The 20,573-nt window shown below is 46.3% G+C and overlaps 1 protein-coding gene across 8 annotated transcripts in view; it reads right to left on the bottom strand.

Moving 5' to 3' along the window:
* The window catches only part of LOC138468332 (uncharacterized), a 144,758-nt gene that overhangs the window by 61,570 nt on the left and 62,615 nt on the right, over positions 1-20,573 (bottom strand). For all 8 annotated transcript variants that reach the window (XM_069608846.1, XM_069608848.1, XM_069608849.1 and 5 more), the window contains one exon: positions 4,938-5,043. In XM_069608846.1, the coding sequence (XP_069464947.1) occupies positions 4,938-5,031 (94 nt within the window). In that variant the 5' untranslated portion in view covers positions 5,032-5,043. The remainder of the gene's footprint in view (positions 1-4,937; positions 5,044-20,573) is intronic.

Here is a 20,573-nt window from a genome sequence, read left to right as displayed (position 1 = left end):
CAAGTGGGTCAAAGAGTCTTGAATATTTGGCCCTAGGGTCTTCATGGAGCATCTCTTGGCCTTTTGGGTGTAACGTGTTCAGGGGTGGACATAAACCTAAATCTAGTTTGTCCATACACGAGTAAAATCTTTCCATAGTCCACTGGGATAACCCTGAACGGTCTAGTGGCGGAAAGGTGTGCTCCTCCACCTCTAGGCATCAAGATCTCTCTGGTAGCGTGGAGGATATACCTCCCGTCGCCCTCTGAGAAGCCTTCTCGTGGGCCCGACAGTGGGGATGTATCTTTAGGTCTTCCCTTCGACGGGGGAAGGTTCCGGCATACCTTCCGTAGGTTTCGGCGTCTCTCTGGGCTTGTGAGCGGGTGTCGGCGGCTCTTTTGCCATCCATCTATGAGCGTTAGTAGAGACTATTCTAGCCAAGCTTTTGACGACTAGTTTGTCCGTCGAAGACTGGTCGTGAACGGTTTTCGGTGGTGCCGGAACCTTTTCGCCGACGGTCGCTCTCTTACGAGGCGTTTCATCCGACGTTTTGGTGGTAGCGCCCTTAGTTACGGACGGCCCAGTCGGTAGTCGCGCATGCGGTTGCGGGGAGGCCTGGCGACCCTTACAGTCGGCGGAGGCTGCCGGTAGATTCAGCGTCTCCGTTGGCGCTGGTGCCTTCTTCGACTTAGTCGAGGAAGGGCCGTGGGTTGTGTGTTTAGTTTTCACTTTTTCATGTGCGTCGGCATCGCCGGGGTGTACATCCCCATATGTAGGGCGTGAGCCGAACTTTTCGGGACCGGGGACAGACGCAGAGGAGCAGGAACACTCCTTAGAGAGGTCGACAACCTCCCATACGGAGGTAGCGTTATCACTATCCCCCTCGTCACATTCGGCAGAGGCGGGTGAGGAACCAGCCTTCGACATAGCGTAGGCTGCCCACCTCTGACCCTGCGGTCCTTCAAAGTTTCTGGACGAAGGAGTTTACAGGCCGCACAGCCGGACGAGTTGTGGTCGAGCGGTATGCTCATCCTTCCACGTGAATTTGTAGTTACGAGGGCAAAATCTAAAAGGAGTCCTCTCCATAGCTGAGGATATAATAATAATAAGTGATTACGACCCCAAAGGAAAGGGAGGGGGGAGAGAAAGGCATTCTAGAAGATAACAAATGTCCACAACAACCCCCACTCTCTCTACTGTGTAGGCCGGCAAGGCCGGGCCACGTGTTCGGCAGTGCCGATAGGATTGCCTCTGTCGAAACCCCCGCCGAAGATCTTGACTCGGCAGGGAAGTTGCTTAGCCGTCGAAAGAGGGCTGGAGGCGTTTGAATTAACGATAACTGACAAAAACGACCAAGGGTCGAATAAATGGTAATGGCAATGGCAATGTCTCTTACGAGCTGCGCATAAGGCGACCAGTATTCTGGGCGGAAAAAAACAATCTGAGGGACCTCGATGCATGAGGGATTTTGGGTACACTACACGTCACTATAGGGATAGTATTACAGACACGCCTATGTCAACGTCTCCTTTTTGACTTTCGAAAAACAAGATGCAATACTCCGTGACCACTGGAAGTCGGACTATGCACAGCATGTGATTCTAAGCAAATTAACAAACATCAGAAATACATATATAGATCCATATGGATCAGTAAAGGATGGATGAATCCACTATGTTATAAAGCAGTACTGAACAAAGCAAGAAGGCCTCATTTCAGTGTTGCAGTTAAGAAAAGCAATTGAATTAAACAGAATAAAAGCTCAGCTAAGGAGTTGACTGAGCCAAGATCTTATCAAACTGGAATAGGTTGTCATTGGATAAAATGAGTATGAAAGAACAGCGGCTTCTATTCAGAAAGGTCAAACAAAAACAAGACGTCAGAGGACTATTGGAGAATAAAATCAAATGCACGAAAAGCTCCATTTCATGCTGTCCAGTTACATGGTAGAAGGAAGTTGGACGGTCGAGGAGGTCACACCTACGCATGCGGGCCAGCTGGTGCCCACACTCCCTGAAATTCTTGGAGCACAGTACAAGCTCAAGGCCAATCTTCAAAGTACTAATGGACACTGAACCATTGAGGTGATGGATTGCTACAATAATTGATAGGAAGCTAGTGCTAGACAAGCTCATACGCCCCTGGTTGTTAAGCCTGCGTGCTGCTAGACATAGGTGGAAAAGTACTGACGGGGTTAGAAGCCAACCAATTGTAGAAGACCACGTAATTAAGGTTCCTACAGTTTGTGTAGCCAATGGGACGTCGCACATTTAGTGACATTCATAGTGCCCATTTTGAGGGAAGGGCTTGGTTGCCCCACCTGATGTTAATTATCCTACCACCTTCCTCCACTGTTCTATACAGACATAGAACTCTTACTTGGACATGCACATAGACCCAATCACACCCTCCGTTAGGTTTTTGTAGTTTGCCACGTAGGATGACTTTGGTAATGACGCAGGTCAAAACATCCGTGAGGACTAATTTTGGGTAGAAGAGCACAGTTTTTTTATGAAGTATTGAGAGTGAGAAGATAGAGCAATTGCTGATGTTCGTTGTGCTCCCTATTTTATAGACTGGTTAATAAAACAGACTCACTTTACCAAACTATTAGAGTTGTCTTGATTATTGATGTATGAATAAAATCTGCATCCCCATCCACCTCAAGGGTATTGCTACTCATCTTAAAGGGCTATCTGAGAGAACACACAGCCTTGCCTGGGCAGCCAGCTAAGGGCAAGAGCCAAAGGGGCAGCTCCCACTCCCAGTTTGCCTCCGTTGACCTCAGATAAACTACAGCTACACCCCCAAGTAAGGTGGTATGGGCGGGGAGCACACCAATTTACTATGCTCTGGTACAACCCTTTCACTATTCATTACAATTAACTGCGCCCAACCTGATGTTGCCCTACACTGTTCAACTCCGAATGATCCAGAGGGTAGGCGGTGTATGGAACTTGGAACTACTGTGAGGTTTAGCTATGATGTGACACTAGAACGGCAAAGGGTATTGCGCTCTCAAAGGAATCGTGCAGGTGGCCAGGGTCTCACACGGGAAGGAACTTTGCGGGCAGGCAGTGTTTTCACTCTGGTGAATTTTAGGTGTGGGTAATGTATTGCACTTAAATGGAGAGACGATCTATTACAATAGAAGATGTATAGGGATTGCCAGTCTTTTATGCTTGGAAGAGTGCTAGGGTAGCCTGCCTATGGCACGTGAAGATAGGACAGCCTGTCTTGTGCTCTTAATAGATGTATTAGGATAGCCGGTCTATTTCACTTGGTCTTGGCATCGCACCTAGAAGATTCACAAGGTTAGCCTGTCTATTGCGCTTGGAAGATTTGTGAGGATAGCTAATGAATTTCATATGTATGATATAGGTGGGTAGCCTTCATTTTGCACTTGGAAGATTTCCGAAGGTAGCCAGTCTATTGCGATTAGAAGACTTTGAGGGTAGTCAGTCTATTATACAGACAACCTGATCACACAGCTAGGTCAACGACAAAGCTCCATCTGAGCCTCAAGGGATGTATTCACGCACCACTTTGGTGAAGATGTGCCACAAGCATGGCTACCCACCTGCATGCATTAGAATGCAGTGACGACCCACGAGAAAAAGGTTCCGTCTAGCAGGACACATGACTTTCCTCCATACACCAGACCAAAGCACAACACCTCTACCATCAGAATGCAGCAGTGACCTATGGCAAAAATTCAGTCTAGCTGGACACCTAACGAGTCTCTTGCACCTCTCCTGACCACCACAGCACCAATCCATATGCCCGACATGTGTAGCTTACTGCAGCTAAGCCAGCGCATCCAATGCTTCATCTTGGACAAACACGCATTCTAATCCTTCTGACAATGTTCCCATCCCTTGCACTTCGGTCCCCAGAGGGCATTCCCACCACAAACGTGTTGAGGCCACAGTAATGGGATACGGGTGCTTTATAAACAAACTATGTAATTTTAACCCCAATAATACCGCTTTTCCATATGTTTAGTACTTCTGTGAAGATTCCCCAGTTAGGGAGTGCAGTGTAAAGCTATAAAAGGGAGAAAGGTATGGGGAGGGTGTCCCACAACTTTTGTCCCCTATACAGCAAAAAAAAAAAAAAAAAGAAATAAATAAAACACTGGAGAAATGTGCATAAAACCTGGATGAGAAGTTGGCAGCTGGCCCCACTCGTGTGCGTTGCTTAATTTGGTGAAGATCCATTGAGGAATGTCTTGACCCTGGAGGGAGGGTTGAATTTCAGAACTACATTTCTCCCCTAAATTTCAGCTTTGACCCTTGTTTCACTCCCTGTACCTCACCACTTCTACCACTGTGTCCAATTCCGGAAATAGGCAAAGATCGTGCTCAAATCAGGATGATTTGTTACTCTTCACCTTTAAGTAAATTTTTTCCATTTATAAGCATCTTCTACTGCATTTCTTTCTGTAATTTTATAGGTCTTGAAATTACAATTGATGAGATGGTTGAAGATTCATATTAACTAAAAATTAAACAACTGGATAGAGTTGTTCAGTAGCAAATAGCGGGCAAATCAGTGGCTAGGACACAGAGGATTATCAGATGGCTTTTGCTGGAGTTGCGTACATATTTTCAATTATTCTTAGGGAACAGAGCAGAGACTGAATGATTATGTAAGAAAGGGTAGGGTCTAGGGAGGTTATGGAGACCAGCAATTTGGGTGCATTACCAGGGAGTTTAGGGACAAGATCTGGAAAAAGATACAGGCTAGGGCATCAGCCGGTTTATCAGGATATTAAATGACAATGGCACTCGACACTAGCCCCTGGCAGGTAAGAAATGGTGGGATCTGGAGAGAAGAGCAGGAAACAGACTATGTATGGCTAGTGGCTTGCAGTTTGATAGGTTTACTCATGTAAATGCAGCACATTCCATAGAAAAAAATGAATGTATAAAGGATTTTCAATAAGACTTTCTCACCTTGTGGCGTTATTTTCTCATCTTCGATTGAGGATTTTTGGACATTCTTCGGTAGCGGCTCTACTAGTTCCAGCTTCCGTGCATCCTCTTCCATTTTAGAAGTCCCCTGAAACATTTTTTGTAGGAGTGTTAGCGCTCCATATGGTGGCAGTCATTTGTTTTCTGATAAATGCAAATCACTTTCGCCAAGAGGCAATTATGCTCTACTGATTCTGATAAACGGCTTATGGTTATAATCATCTGTTCACAGGTCACATAATTTGGCACACACCCAGTAGCGTCAAAAATGCTCTCGTCCAAAGAACACAAAGATAAAATCTTTGGCAGATTCAAAATACTAGCAAATAAAGTGTTTCCGTTTTCTAACTCCAGGCCATGCAGGACACAACCTGTGTACAATCAGCAGGCCACTCGCAAGGCTTCACAGCACAACAGGACAGTCATTGTGCTGCCTTTTCCAATGCAGGTCTTCTGGCTTAATGCATAAATGAACTTGGAGTTTCTGGTGGCAGAGAGACTGGCAGACAGTGGTTATGCCAAAAGAAATACATAATAGTTCACAGAAACCAGACCCTTCAACTAATCATAGCATGAGGTAGTTAATGTCCAAAAGAGAAATCAAGCACTACGTTCGGGCACCCAAAATCCTGGAATCGGACAGGAACATGTGAACTTGATCATAAACTCATCCAAATTGAAATGTCTTCCATTTAATTAGATGATGGTTGATGTAAACATGCATACAGGCCATTCACTTCCATGTGCACTACACAACATCTCTCGATTGTACATTCACAGATGGAGTTGTACGCGTACTGAGGCACACATACTGTCGAGAGACATGGAGCAAAACCTCTAGGACAGGAGCCATAGTAGTACTTTTCAGTTAAATATTGTGAATCAAGACGGAAGATTAAATCTTACTAAAAGTTAAATGCAGAAAGAACTGGAATAACAATGTTAAGGTACAAACACGCAATGTACACACTTACAAATTCAACCACGAAACTATGTATAAGCAACTCCATACCACTAGATGCACATTTTCAATCCACGGGCAGGGGGCTTGAACAGACATCATGGTTTCATGAATCACTCTTTCCACTTGGAGCGTGGGGTTGGAGGGGTGGCACAATATTCAGAGAAGGCACTTTCCATCAATGTTTCCAAAGCCCGTCACTGAACCCGCCCCCACCAACCTCTCCAAGGTAATGGCTCATTGTCAGACTCGCTGAAGCCCAACTCAATCAGTCCTCAAAAGCCCCAACCCCATAAGTGTCCCTGAGGCCTGTCCCCACCCTTTCCTGCTGAATGTGAAGAAACACAAGGCTGATATGGTATTTGATACAAACGTACCTCCTTGTCGCTCCTAGGTACTGCCCTTCTAGAGGCATAAGCTTGGTGTGTGGATGATGCACCACCACAGATCTTGCAAAGGGACTTGCCCGACATATCAAGCTTCATCAAGACTGCACCTACAATTGCAGGCACTATTCCATCCCCTCATGCCTTCCTGGGAGCATTCCAACAGGATGGGCTGCGTTTCTTTGCTCTCCCTTCGCTTTAGTTCCACTGGCCTCTCCCCACTCACAGTGTACCATTCAAGAATGGAAGAATGCAGGAGCCCGGGGGAGTTGAACATCTGTAATTCAAGCAACCCTGAACAAGCCACAAGTCAGGTACATAGAAATCAGGACTACAAGAACAGGCTAGTTAAACTAGGATTTTCAAATGCTACATTTCATCACTGCCTGAGGAAGTGGTCAAGACCACAAAAACTCACACGCCAAATTACTTTCTTAGTCTAATTAAAGCAAGGCTTAAAACATTTTTATCTTTCTTTTTTAAACCCCAGGTTGCAAGCTACTAGCCAGGCATAAAAAGCTGTGTGCAACCTCAATCCTACATATACACTCAGCACACCATTTCTTACTTGACTAGAGTACATTATCACTAGCCAATGGCTATGAATAAGTCTATATTGTCCGGATCTATTAAGGGATCTTTCTGGTCAAATATATCGTGCCTACGGATAGGCAGCGTACCAGCCACTTACCTCCCTAAAATTAAGCAAATAAAAGCTTTTAAAAAGAATACGCCAAACAAATTAACAATGGCAAACAAAAATATTATAGATAAAAAAAACAGCAAACAATGGACATGAAGGGTCCTGCCTCAGTCATCCACACTACTCCATGGTCCCAGGATGGCTGCATGAATGATGTGCATGTAATCAAACCCTATATCTGTTTTGAGGTTAAAGATATATTCGACTCTAATATATATTATAGGGCCGCCCAAAAGGTGAGTCAGGCTCCAATTAAATTGCTAATAACTAACTTGTGCGACAGATTTTGTCAAAATTCTGTATATAACTGTATGCCCGTGCCTCCCCAGACTGCACATTTTTGAAAGGATTAGTTTAAAAATAAGAACGTTATTAAAAAAACACACAAAAACGAAGTTGCGGCATAGTTCCCATTCATTGTCCCATAGACAAAAAAATAAAATTGAACATTTTTGCCGGACAACACAGCCCAAACCGCTGGATGAATTTGTACCAGGTGCAAAACAAACCTGTGGCATGAAGCTTTGCCTTTGTGGTTTGTGGTTATTCCGTCCAGTAGTTTTAGAAATATTTGATGAAGGGGGGGGGCCCTTCTCCAAAATAGGTATACGTCACCAAAAAACCAGGTGTTCATAAATAAAACAGTCGGAATCTTTTTTTTTTTCACTTGATGCAAGCGATAGCCGTGGCCATGACCTCGGTTAGCTAAAAACAAAAAAAAAAGCAGGAAAATACTATTTCCAGGTGAAAAATGTGGGAAATACCGTAAGGGTAGGAGGTGTGGGGGTGAGGTACTAGGACACCAAGTTCAATTTGGGAGTTGGACAGTGTTTGCAACACAAAACGTTTCTTTAACCTCGGCTATCAGACAGAATAGCTGCAAATAGCCAACATTTCATAGGAAAACTGTGCTAAGGGGGGGGGGGGAATAAGTGGAGGCGGCTATCACGGGAGTGGGGTGACTAGGCACTGATGTGGGGGGCACTTCTTGAGGGTCTGGGAGGGGAAGAGAAGACATTTTCTCCACTTTTCCTGATCACTGCAGGTATAAGGGCTACAAAATAATAACAAAGGGTATTTGTAGTTCATAGCCATGTTATGGGGAAAAAGGTGATTTTTTTTTAAAATGGCGCCCCAGCTAAAGTAACTTTGGGGTGTATAAAAAAAGAAAAAAAAAAGTCATGACCATGGCCAGTGACAATACTGTATGGATAGGAGCCCCGGATGCCTAACCAGGACAGACCCTGGTTAGCTTCAAAGCGAGGAAGGGGCTGCCCCCCTCGGGACATGTTACCCAATAAATGAGCACAAGTGACAAAACGAATTAGAGCAACATGGCCCGAGGGGGCCAGCCCCTTCCTCCCTTTGAAGCTACGCAGGGTCGGTCCCGGTTATTGCACAGATGGGAGACAGCCCACAGTCCTGGATGCCATGTGTTTTCATAGTTTTAAATAACTCATAACACACTAAGAAAAACACATCTGCATTACTCTTTTTAAAACCGTGTTACTATCCGTCCTTGAAAGTATTGCACTCTAAAGGTCAAGCTGCTATGAGGCCCACATGAAGAGCTCTCTCTGGGTAAGACGCTGCAAATACAATAATGCATGTCCCACTCCTGCTCCCTCCCTTGCCCTGTGGGTGCTTTAAAAGATGTTCTTATTGTATAAGCGCCTAACAAGTAAACAATAAAAATGAAAAAAAAAATATACCAGGACATCCCTGGAAACATCAGCCGAGTAGAACTCCTGCACATGGACACAGTTTTCTTCCGGTTTATGGATGGTTCTTAAATTGCAGACCCGGTCCTAGGAAAGCCGGTGCTGTCTCTATGCTTCTCTCAATGACACTGCTGTGCCCTACTTCTGCCGCTGCTGTGGGACTCAGTTTGTCCTCCATTGCCATGTTACTCCCCTACTCCATTTAATCTAGCCCTGGGTGGTGGAATACAACTCCTGGGGGCAGTGGGTCTCCTCTAACTCTCAACTCCTTCATACTTATAATTCGGATATAATCTTTTACCAAACTACTACAAATGAATGCTTTACAAGTAGTGATGGGATGTATTTGTAGCTGCTGACTTTCTCACACTGTACTCATTGTTATTAACTAATCTAAAATGCAAAAAAAAAAAAAATCACATATGTAGAAACGTAAAAGTGGTTTACATATGTGCAAGTGCCCAGAAAGATCGTCTGATGCCATCAGTTAAATAATCATTGTTGTCATTTGTTAATTAGTGATGCAATTAGTGAACCATAACTCACGCCGCCACCATGCACTGCTAAGACTAACACCCAGGACAAAGATGGCATCATTGATGACATCACATATACATGCTGGTTGATTTTGCTCAGCAACATTGAGAATTTTCAAATTCTGAAGTGCTGTAAATCTAAATGTTATGGTTCCTGCCTTAGGGTTTGACCTGAGCGCATGGTGCACACTCATGGGACAATAAACCGGCCCCGTAGAGACAACGATATGTATGCATTGATACTCTTTTCACTAACACGTATGAAGTAATGCTTGTATTGTTAGCCATTAATTCCAAGTTTAACATTAGTCAAAATATGACAGGCTTGGTTTATAAAAAATACTGCACAGCTCCACCTCACTGATGAGGGCCAACCAGGCCGTAACACGTGTCTGGGGTTGCTGTTGGTACTCTTGTTCAGAGGAGAATCTCCAGGCATTTTGGTGCTGGACTGCCCCAGGGTAGGACAAAGACTGATATGTAGGGACATTTCTCTTCTGTGAAAGGATGGGGAAAGACTCTGCTTGAGACTCTAACCCGAGATATAGGCCTGTAGTAGAGAAACTCCCAGAACCCCCCCCCCCCTTGTTTTCACAGGAATTCAAGCCATTCACTCCACCCAAACACCCATAACAAAGGATGGGGATTGGGGCTAGTACCCAGCCTTTCAGCACACCACACTACATTTATGTCAGTTTCAATCAACGCTGTCTCATTCATTATATCATACACACAGAAAGCAGACACCCACAACAGAGAATGTGAGTGGACTCCCCAACTCCATTGACACAGGTCCCACCCCGTCGGTATACCCACAACACACGACACCTGGGAAGGCTCCGTCTGACAGGAGGCAGATATATATATGATACATTACTCACCGTAATCGTATTTCTGATGCTTGTATCTGCTTAGATTCACATGCTGTGCATAGGCCGACATCTAGTGGAAGCTGAGGAGTATTACAGTTTGTTTTTCGAAACTCGAAAATGGGCGTCGACACAGGGCGTGCCAGTAATACTATCCCTAGTGTGACGTCCACTGTACCCAAGATCCCTCACGCGTCTAGGATCCTCAGATTGTATTTTTTCTGACATGAGGTAGCATGAGGAGTAGCGCGAGTACAGATAATCCAAGCAGATAGATAGAAAGGTAAAACTACAAGCAACCATGTGCCTTCTCTCAGAGGGGAGGAAGGGTGGGTGGCATGTGAATCTAAGCAGATACAAGCATCAGAAATACGATTACGGTGAATAATGTATCCCTTCTGAGGCTTGTGGAATCTTAGATCACATGCTGTGCATAGATAAGCGAGCAGTACCTGAAGGAGGTGGGATGTGAGAAGGGTCATGAGCAAATAAGTGTCTTAGAACCGCTTGTCCCACTTGTGTATCTGCCTTGGAATGGGCGTCAATGCAGTAATGCTGAGTAGAAGTGTGAATAGAGCTCCAAGTAGCTGCTTTGCAAATGGTGTCAAGGGGTGCATTTGCGATGAAAGCTAGAGTGGCCCCAATGCCTCTAGTAGAGTGGGCTCTTGGCGTGAAAGGCAGAGTTCTTTCAGAGAGTGAGTAACACAGCTGGATACAGTTAATAATCCACTTCGAGATGGCATCTTTAGAGACGCGATCCCCCTCTCTGCCTGTAGCTATGGAGACAAACAGTTGATCTGTTTTCCATAACGGTCTGGTTTTATTTACATAGTAGAGGATCGCCCTACGCACATCTAGGGTGTGTAGTTTCACCTCAGCAGAGCTTTGAGGGTCCTGGAAGAAAGCCGGAACCTCGATGGACTGGTTTACGTGGAATTAAGATATAAACTTAGGTGAGAACCTAGGGTGTGTGCGTAAAACCAGTTTGTCTTTATGAACAGTAAAGAAGGGATCCTGCACTGACAGAGCCTGCATTTCACTAACCCTTCTTATAGAAGTAATAGCTACTAAGAAGGCAGTTTTATAAGTCAGGTGTTTGAGACTGCTTTTATGCATGGGCTCGAAAGGGGGGCCCATGAGCTTAGATAGCACCACATTAAGGTCCCACCCTGGTGGTGGGTTTGAAATAGGAGGGTGAAGTCTCTTTCCTCCTTCCATGAAGGCTTTAACTACTGGTACTTTCCACCACGAGACCTTGTTATGGGAAGTGGTGTATGCCGACAGGGCTGCCAGGTGTACTTTCAGTGAGTTAAAAACCAATCCTGCATCTAGCAGGTGGAGCATGTATGTAACAATAGTGGAAGGAGTGTAATCAACTGGGTTGATTTGTCTACTCTGGAACCAGATAACGAATCTCTTCCACTTGTCAAAGTAACAGTGCCTTGTGTTTGGTTTCCTAGATTTCTTTAGGATGTCCATACACCTCTGTGGTAAATTGAGATGTCCAAACTCGATGACCTCAGGAGCCATGCTGCCAGGTTCATTGAGTTGGGTTGCTGATGCACTGTTTGACCTTGGTGCTGGGACAGTAGGTTGTACCAGGTCGGAAGTTTGATGGGCTCGCACACCGCCATCCTGCGTAGGTGTGGGAACCATGGTTGTCTTTCCCACATGGGAGCAACTAGGACGAGGGTCATCGACTCCGTTCATCTTGTTGACCACCTTCCTGATGAGGAGTTGGTGGAAAAGCGTACGCAAACATCCCTGACCAGTTCATCCACAGGCCGTTCCCCTGGGAGTCTGGTTGGGGGAACCTGGATGCAAATCCTGGGCATTGTCCGTTTTCGCTTGTGGCGAATAAGTCTATAGTGGGGAAACCCCACTGAGAGAAGATATCTTCTACGACCTCTCTGTGTAGAACCCATTCATGTTCCTCTGGGAGGGAATCTCTGCTCAGAGCATCCACTAGGGAATTGAGCTCTCCTGGAACATGTTGTGATGACAGGAAGATGTTCCGTCTGAGTACCCATATCCAGATTTTCTGGGCAAGCTTGGACAGATTTGGCGAACAAGTCCCTCCTTGCTTGTTCAGGTAGAACATGGCTATCGTGCTGTCCGTCCGGATTTGCACTCACAGGTTTAGTAGGTGGTGCTCGAACGCTTGAAGCGCTCGGAATACTGCAAGAAGCTCTAGCAGGTTGATGTGGTTCTTGGCCACTGAGGGAGACCAGAGACCCTGAGCTGTGTGGTGGAGATGGTGAGCTCCCCATCCTGTCAGACATGCATCGGTAGTGACTACTGCCTGTACTTCAGGATCGTAAAAGGGTTTCCCCTGTCAAGATTCTCTCTTGTCCACCAGTGAAGGCTTTGTACTAGTGTTGGCAAAAAGACCACTAGATCGTCTCACTGACCACTTGCCTGAGACCACTGTTTCGCCAACCATTCCTGCATGGGACGCATGCGCAGGCGCGCGTGGGGGACCAGGTAAATACATGACGCCATCATGCCCAGCAAACGCATTGCTTTGCGTACCGTTATTTGGTGACCGGACTGATATTGCGGAATTTGCAGTAGTATATTCTGAATTCTTTCCTCTGAAGGAAATGTCAACCCCTCTTGAGTATCTAGGATTTCTCCTAGGAACTGTTTGGAGGTGCTTGGCACCAGGCTGGACTTTTTCTCGTTGATTGAGAAGCCCAATTCATGGAGGAGGTCGATAGTCCTTTGAATGTTTGTTCTGCAAATTACTGGGGTTTCCCCCGTTATGAGCCAGTCGTCCAGATAAGGGTACACCGGGATTTCCTCCCTGCGTAGGTGTGCAGCCGCCACCGCCAGTACCTTGGTGAATACCCTTGGTGCCGAAGCTATCCCGAAGGGCAGTACCTTGAACTGGTAGTGCCGACTGTCCACCTTGAAGCGCAAGTACCTTCTGTGCGCTGGGAACATGGAAATTTGAAAATAGGCATCTTTCATATCCAAGGTTGCCATGTAATCCCCTTTTTTAGGAGGGGGATTACCTCTTGTAGCGTAGTCATTCGAAACTTTTGGGGCTTGACATACTTGTTGGCAGGCCAAGTCCAATACTGGGCGCATTGTCAAATTTTTTTTGGCACAAGGAAGTAAGTTGAATAAATACCCTTGTTTACCTGGTGTCCCGAGTTCTATCGCGTCCTTTGCTAGCAGATTGGCGATCTCCTCGAGAAGAATCTTCTGATGTTCTAAAGAGTGTACTCTTTGTCGTGGAGGATGGTTCTGGGGACGCTGCAGTAGTTCTATACAGTACCCTGCGGATACTGTTGACAGCACCATCTGTCTGATGTGATCCCTTCCCAAGCCTGGGTGAAGTTGGAAATGCGTCCCCTACTGGGGTTGCGTGAGAAGGGACTCTGAACTGAGCGTCACTGCTTTGGTGGAGGCGTGCCGCCTCCTTTACTGGGGCTGCCTCCGCCTTTACCACGTCCTCTCTTATTACCCCTGCCGTAACCCTGGGTAGACTGTTGGCTGTTGTTCCACTGTGTACCCTGCCCCTGGGAATAGTTTGATCCTCTCTGGGAATTTTGGCCGCGTGGGCGGTGAAAATTACTATTCCCTCTCTGGTTAGGGGGTTTATTGGTTAACTGGCCAAGGGACTTGAGTGTTTCATATTCGTCCTTGGCATTCTTCAGTGCGTCCTCGACTGCCTTACCAAACAGATCGGCTTCCACCGGTTTGTCCAACAATGATGCCTGGGTTTCTGCCTTAAAACCAGACTGCCGTAACCACGCATGTCTCTTGATAACAGTACCTTCTGCTATCAATCTGCCTGCGTTGTCCGCGGCGTCAAAAGTTGCTTTTAAAATACAACCAGACACGGCTCTACCCTCTGCGGAAATTCGTGCTAACTGGTCCTTTAAGGGTTCTGGTGCAGAAGCTATGAGTGCCGAGACTTCTTCCCACTGATGGCAGTTGTAGCTGGCCAACAGGGTGGTGGAGTTTGCAATCCTTGCCCGATAGGCGGACGTTGAGGCTACTTTCCTGCCGAAACCATATAGTTTTTTGCTCTCCTTGTCCGGAGGAGCTTCGGGGGATGACAAGGGAGTTCCCGCCCGCTTACGAGTGTTAGTGACAACCAGGGAGTCTGGTTTCAGATGTCCTCTTATATAGAGAGGGTCAGACTGGGCTGCCCTGAAAGTTTTTCAACTCTGGGATTGACTGCTCTGGTGAGGTTCGGGTTCACCAGGGACGGGTCTATTCTTCGCTGAATAGACTTAAGGATAGGGATGGTCTGTGCAACAGGCCTCCTTTCTCCCACTAACTCCTCGGCGAAGTCCCTCTCTTCCTGGACACAGTGGGTGTCAATATGGAAATGTTCTGCTGCTCGTGCTAGAACCTCGTTCAGGAGGGGTTGGTTATCGACAGGGGAGTCGGTAACCGGGGCTTCATTCTCTACCGGGGAATCTACTCTGTAGGTTTCAGGGTCTTCATCTTCCTCTTCTTGGTCGTCATCATCCCCATAGTAGCCCGTCCCGGTTTGCTCTTCTACCATGCCAAAATCTTGGTCCTCACCAAAGGAAGTCTCTCCTTGATACAGTGAGTATGGCCGTGAGTATGGTTGTACCTCGAAGGGGTCTGCAGACCTCATCGGTGTCTCAAACCGGGGCTTCTTACTCAGGGGGGGGGGATAGGATCATTAGAGCCTGAGGGTGTAGCCCCTTGTGGATTATATGAAAGGAAGTGGTCTGGATTTTTATCATAAAAGTCTGCCAAAGAAGACATCCTTGACTCGACCATTTTTTGGAACTGGGAATGACTCTCTCAGAAAGTCTAGGAGATTTATCTTGAGTAGATTTGCTGGTTTTAGAAATATCAGCAGACCTGGTCTTGTCTGTCTGTTTAGGAGGAGTGGAGTGTTTCACAGGTGTGGAAGAGTGCAGTGGCTGCTTCTGCTGCTGTTTTCCCCCCTCCCCGTGAGTGGAAAAGTGTTTTCCCTGCCCCTTTGTGGCTCCGGAGGTTTTTGACGCCTGGCGTCGAGGATCGGGGGTAGAGTCCATGTCCTTCGAACGTGGGGCCGCGCTGATCTTGTCTGCGGGCTCCGACTCCTGGAGAGTGGCCTGGGGGTGGAAGTCGTCTTCGTCCTCCGACGATCGAACTTCTGTTAGCCTAGGGAGCGAGGCACTCTTGGCAAGAGTGGATGATTGCCTGGAGTCATGCGGCGATCTCGATCGAGAACGCCCAGAGGACACCGATTCGGACCGTTCCGTTTGTGCCTCTTTACGAGAACTCGACGTCGTCGAGTCTCGGTTGGACTTCGTGTGTTTTGTGGGAGTGGTGTGTGAAGCGCTTGTGTCGCCGGGGGTCTTCCCCATAGCCGCCCTGTCGGACGACCTTCTGAGGTCGGGGACCTGCGCTCGGCTGTCTTTCGACGCCGTAATGCCCTCGCCGTCCGAAAGCACGGCGTCGCTGCCATCGCTGAAGGCGCCCTCCGCTGCCATGGCCGCCTGCATGGCGTGGTGGACCCAACGCTTCGTCGAACGGTCCTTAAGTGTCTTAGGTTTAAACCTACTACACGCTCTACAGTTCGCTTCGGGGTGGTCCCTCGGCAAGCAGAGATTGCACGTGGCATGCCTTTCGACCCAAGGGTATTTGCAATTGCACTTGGGGCAGAATTGAAAAGGGGTACCCTCCATACGCACCTTGAGGCAGCGGGCTGGTAAGTGTAGGAAATGTATAAGGTGTACCTATATACCAAGAGTGTAGAGTATGTCCAACCCCCCACTCTCACTACTTGCAGGGCCGAGGCCAGAGGCCTTCCGAGGCCCAAATCCGTCGTGCAGCAGCCGACGGTCGATTTCTTCTCCAAGCCGGCGTCGAGTGTCGAAGTTCGACGTTGGGATGGGGAAAGGATGTAAATTAATCAATATTTTAGCAAAAGTATGGCTAAGGCCAGGGGACTCCGCAAAATGCTTCCGACCAGTATTGCGGAAAAAAACAATGAGGATCCTAGACGCGTGAGGGATCTTGGGTACAGTGGACGTCACACTAGGCATAGTATTACTGGCACGCCCTGTGTCGACGCCCATTTTCGAAAAACAAACTGTAATACTCCGCAGTTTCCACTAGATGTCGGCCTATGCACAGCATGTGATCTAAGCAGATTCCACAAGCCTCAGATATATATATATATATATATATATATATATATAGACCAAGGGGCCCTCTTGCCTTCTATTAGGCATCCATTGATTAATATGGAAGGCCTGGGTACCCCAAAAATGGAGGCCACTCTGAGCCACTGCCAAGTCAGCATGTAGCTGCCACCAACTCATACCCTGTTCTGTGGGCAACACAGGTACCCAACAACACATAAGGGGTGCAAGGGTGTTCCCCCCCCCACCCATGGGTGACATAAGGGTATCCCCATGGGTGTTGTTCACCAAAAGATAAAACTGAAGCGCTGCACTACCAGTGGTCCAGGCTGGACCTCAGTGGCAGAAAATAGAGAAAACACACACACAGAAATGGTAGGACAATGACTGGCGGGCTTGTTCCTCTACAACACATTTCCAGCATCACAGAAGATTAATATGTTGGTGCAGACTGGTGAAGCAAACAAAGGGCAGGCAGCCTGGGCTTATTAGATGATTAGTAGACCTTAAGACTATATGTATTAATTCCAGCACACAGTTTCCACGGGCTGCCCAGTGCACTATTCTCACTACTTCTGCCAGTGACAACACTCAATTTAAACACCTTTCCACATTCTACAGTTCGAGAATATATGTCTTTGCATCATTTGGTCACAAAACCAAACCTTTACGAGTAGTGGATCAAATATCTATATTGAGGTACTCTATCAAGATTAGCTGGAGAAGGTACAGTTTACAGACGATTATGTCAACAAGTCCATCATAGTAAAGTATGAGTTGTTCCTGGACCTCTGCAAGGTATTTCTCACATATATTGCACAAGGAAAGCAAAAGAACTATTGAGATATGTATATAGCTTGAGGGGAATATTGATCATGAATCTTACATGATGGCAGCAGTGCTGGCATTTGTCCAGATCTGCAGGTGTGTACAGGCGGCCACTGTGGGTTGCTTGGTGCTCATAGCTGCAGACAGGCTAGTCCTTGGCATGTTTTTGGTGTGCTGGCAAAAGGATGGATTCCTGAAGGTATCATGAGTCATGCGAGGTCATGTGATCCTAGATAATCAAACTATTTCCATTGAGAAATAGGGGGCCCTAGTCAAGTTTCCAAGGTATGGATAAGCTTCACAAGAAAAGCAAAAGAAAAATACAAGGACTAAAGGCATTCATTTAAGGAATCCATTATTTTGCCGGCACACCAAGAGCATGCTTAAGACTAGACCATCTGCGCACCGCAGAACGGTGTGCATTCAAAATAAAAATGTGGAAAAAAACGTCAAAAAAAAGTCGAATCATTTATTTTTTTATTTATAGTTATTTTTTGGCTCTTGTATGTAAAAAAAAGGTAAAATTAAAAAAAAAAATGTAAAAAGGGGAGTTGGGGGGAAACCCCCCCATTTCGAATAAAAAACGCTATAAAAAAAATTACCTTTTTTCCGACCCTTTTTTTTTCGATATTTTGACTTTCGACATTTTGATTTTCGAGGTTTTGACTATAAACCCCGCAGAACATTACCAAACTACAACAGCTACATGTAGACACCTGCAGATCCGCCCAAGTATTTATAAATCAAGCTACTCGACTGTACCATCTGTACCTAGTCACGAGAGATAATTCAATAAGCCCCTCAACCTTACCACAAGCTAATCTTTAAAGACTGTGGTGGGCTTCTGGTCTGGACACCACACACCCTAGTAATTTCCACCCCATCTCCAACTACACTTCCCTGCGAAACTAAGCGATAATTAACCAGTGTGACGAATCTGGACAATTGGCCCCTTCTCCCCAGAGGGAAGCTACCCAATTTGAGGCTAGGGAGATGAGCCTGCTATGCAAACCCCTCCTTAGGGGTCAAGGCAAGCGGGACCTCCCTGTGACTCCCTTCCTGGGGACAAGAGCTCCCAGACCAGCATAGAACTCCCGAACTAAGCCACCCTTTCTCCATATATGTCGTTGGAAAAACAGATGCTTTCCCCGTTACAACTATAATTCACAAAGATCCTTCCTTTGACTTCCAAGTAATGGTGAATCTCGCCTGAGTGTCATGATCAATGAAGACAGATATCCTTTCATTAACTTTAATGATGTATATATGAAAACAAAACTTCTCCCACGTTGAAAGGCGAGCAAATACTATGCAGAGGCGAGCCCCTGGAGTATATATGTCCTGGAGAGGCAGAGTCACGCTGAGTCATGGAGAGCGAAATACCGACTAGCTGAAGGCTGGATGTACCATGATCAGACAAGAGGTTCTAGTGAAGGGGAAAGACAATCGTCTTCTTGGGTGGTGTGACCACTGAAGAGCAGTGGTGGACATGGCACCCAGCAACAAACGCTGAGATGCAAGAAAAGGGAAGCCCAAGATCCCAAGCTCCTGCAGACAAGCACCTTTCCTGCCAGAAGAGTAACAGATTGGGAAAGACGCTATGACAGTGTGGAGGCGAGAGAGATCCACAATGGCAGGGTTTCCAAAAGCACCAAAATCAACATAAGTATGAAACACTAAGAACGTAACGGGAACACAGCCCCACTTATCCAGAGAGAAAGGGATGCAAACTATGTTTTGCAAGGCTGGAATAGACTACAAAAGTATGAAAAGTGAAGTGAACAAGAAAAAACACGGCCCTACTACGCGAGAGTGGGGAACAAACAATGTTATGTAGCCCCCCGGCCACCTTGAAACTTGGAGAACCATCTCTGGTTCCGGAAGCACCTCAAGACCTTCCTCTTTGCTTCTGCCTTTGCTGCTCGTCTCCCCTGCTGATCCATTTTCCCTTTCGGCACTGTGCACCTGGCCACCCCCCGTCATTCGGGCCCAGCTACCTGCTCAACTTGCCACCCTCCTGTACTGCCTCCGGGCCACTCTCTGCACTAGGGTCTGTATCTGTACCCATACAGTCCCCCTCCCACTTTTCTTCTGTTCTTATCAGATATACCCTACCTGACTAATGTAGCACTTGCCGGCTGCACTACCACTGCTTACCGCCTTTATTTATTTTACTAATTATTTTTTCTGTTCTCTCCTCTGTTCCGCACTTTCCACTTCTCCCCCTTCGATGCACTTTCCCCAATTTCCCTTTCCCATGCACGTTCTTAATGCCACTGGGCCTAGTAACATCGCCGTTTTATGTTCCTCTCCCATTGCCTGGACGCGCTCTGAAACACTTGTGTATGAGAGCCATACAAATAAAATATAATTTCATTTCATTCTCTGTATATCAAAGTGGAAATAACCACTTCGAGTATCAAAGAAGTACAAGCATAGGTCCCATGTTGAAAGAGAGTGAAGTAAAGTTGAACACTCGGTAAACGCGACCAGGTCTAGTGCATGAAATCACAGAAAACTATAAAGATTCATTTGGTCACAAGAAATAAGACATTTTCCACAGAGTTACTGGACTTGGTAAGTCCCAATGCTACGAAGGTGGAAAGGAGGAAGTGTATTTTTCAAGTCGCCCTGGAGGGATTGGTATATTGAAAAACAAACTGATTTACTTATAAAAAGGGAGAGAGAGAGAGAAACTCATACCAACGATAACTATTTTCCAAAAGGATGTTATGCTAAAGCTGTGAAGACAAGCGAAAAGAAAGTGAAGACTGAGAACCAGTGATGTGCAATGAGCCAGGCAGAAGTCCATACCGAGGCCATCCTTCAAGCCTCCATTTTCTTTTTAGTTATGTGTTTTTCCAAAGTGGTAGGGCCAGTTAGTTGCTTAGGTTTCAGGCTTTATTTGGACTGGACGTGCACCCTTCGCTTCACTTTTATTATTAGGTAGGCACATCCCCTCCAAAGCTATAGGGCAAGTTGGGACATTTTTTTTTTTAATATAACCCTTTTGAACAGGTCATTAACTGGTCATCTGGTTCACCACACCACCTACCACAAATAAAAAGAGCAAAGTAAGCAATCCTAATCGCAATCTTGGGCTTTGTCGACGTACACAGATTATTGGTTTTATGAGACCTCTGCAGCGTTCAGCACAGCGAACCTTAAACAGATTATGCAACTAAAGGAATCATTGTGCTGAAATGGCTGGAAGGTTTTCTTTCGGATCTCTCTCAAAATGCATCGATCCCTACATTTTCCGCCGACTGATCTACTGCGAACTGTAGAGGCCCATAAGGTTCAGCGCCTTTAGAAATCCCGTTTACCATATATATATATATATACACCCATCCTACAAAGCACACTAGCGCATATGGAATTCATTAACTATGCAGGTAAACCGCAAATGTATGCGCAAGTCCCTGCTAGTTCCTAATCTCAGCACCCCAATCATTTTACCTACTGCACGACTGTCCGCAACTCATGGTT

Source organism: Ambystoma mexicanum, chromosome 4q (genome assembly GCF_040938575.1).
Source record: "Ambystoma mexicanum isolate Mex_15411 chromosome 4q, UKY_AmexF1_1, whole genome shotgun sequence".
Classification (NCBI taxonomy): domain Eukaryota; kingdom Metazoa; phylum Chordata; class Amphibia; order Caudata; family Ambystomatidae; genus Ambystoma; species Ambystoma mexicanum.
This window is presented reverse-complemented; position numbering and strand designations above follow the sequence as displayed.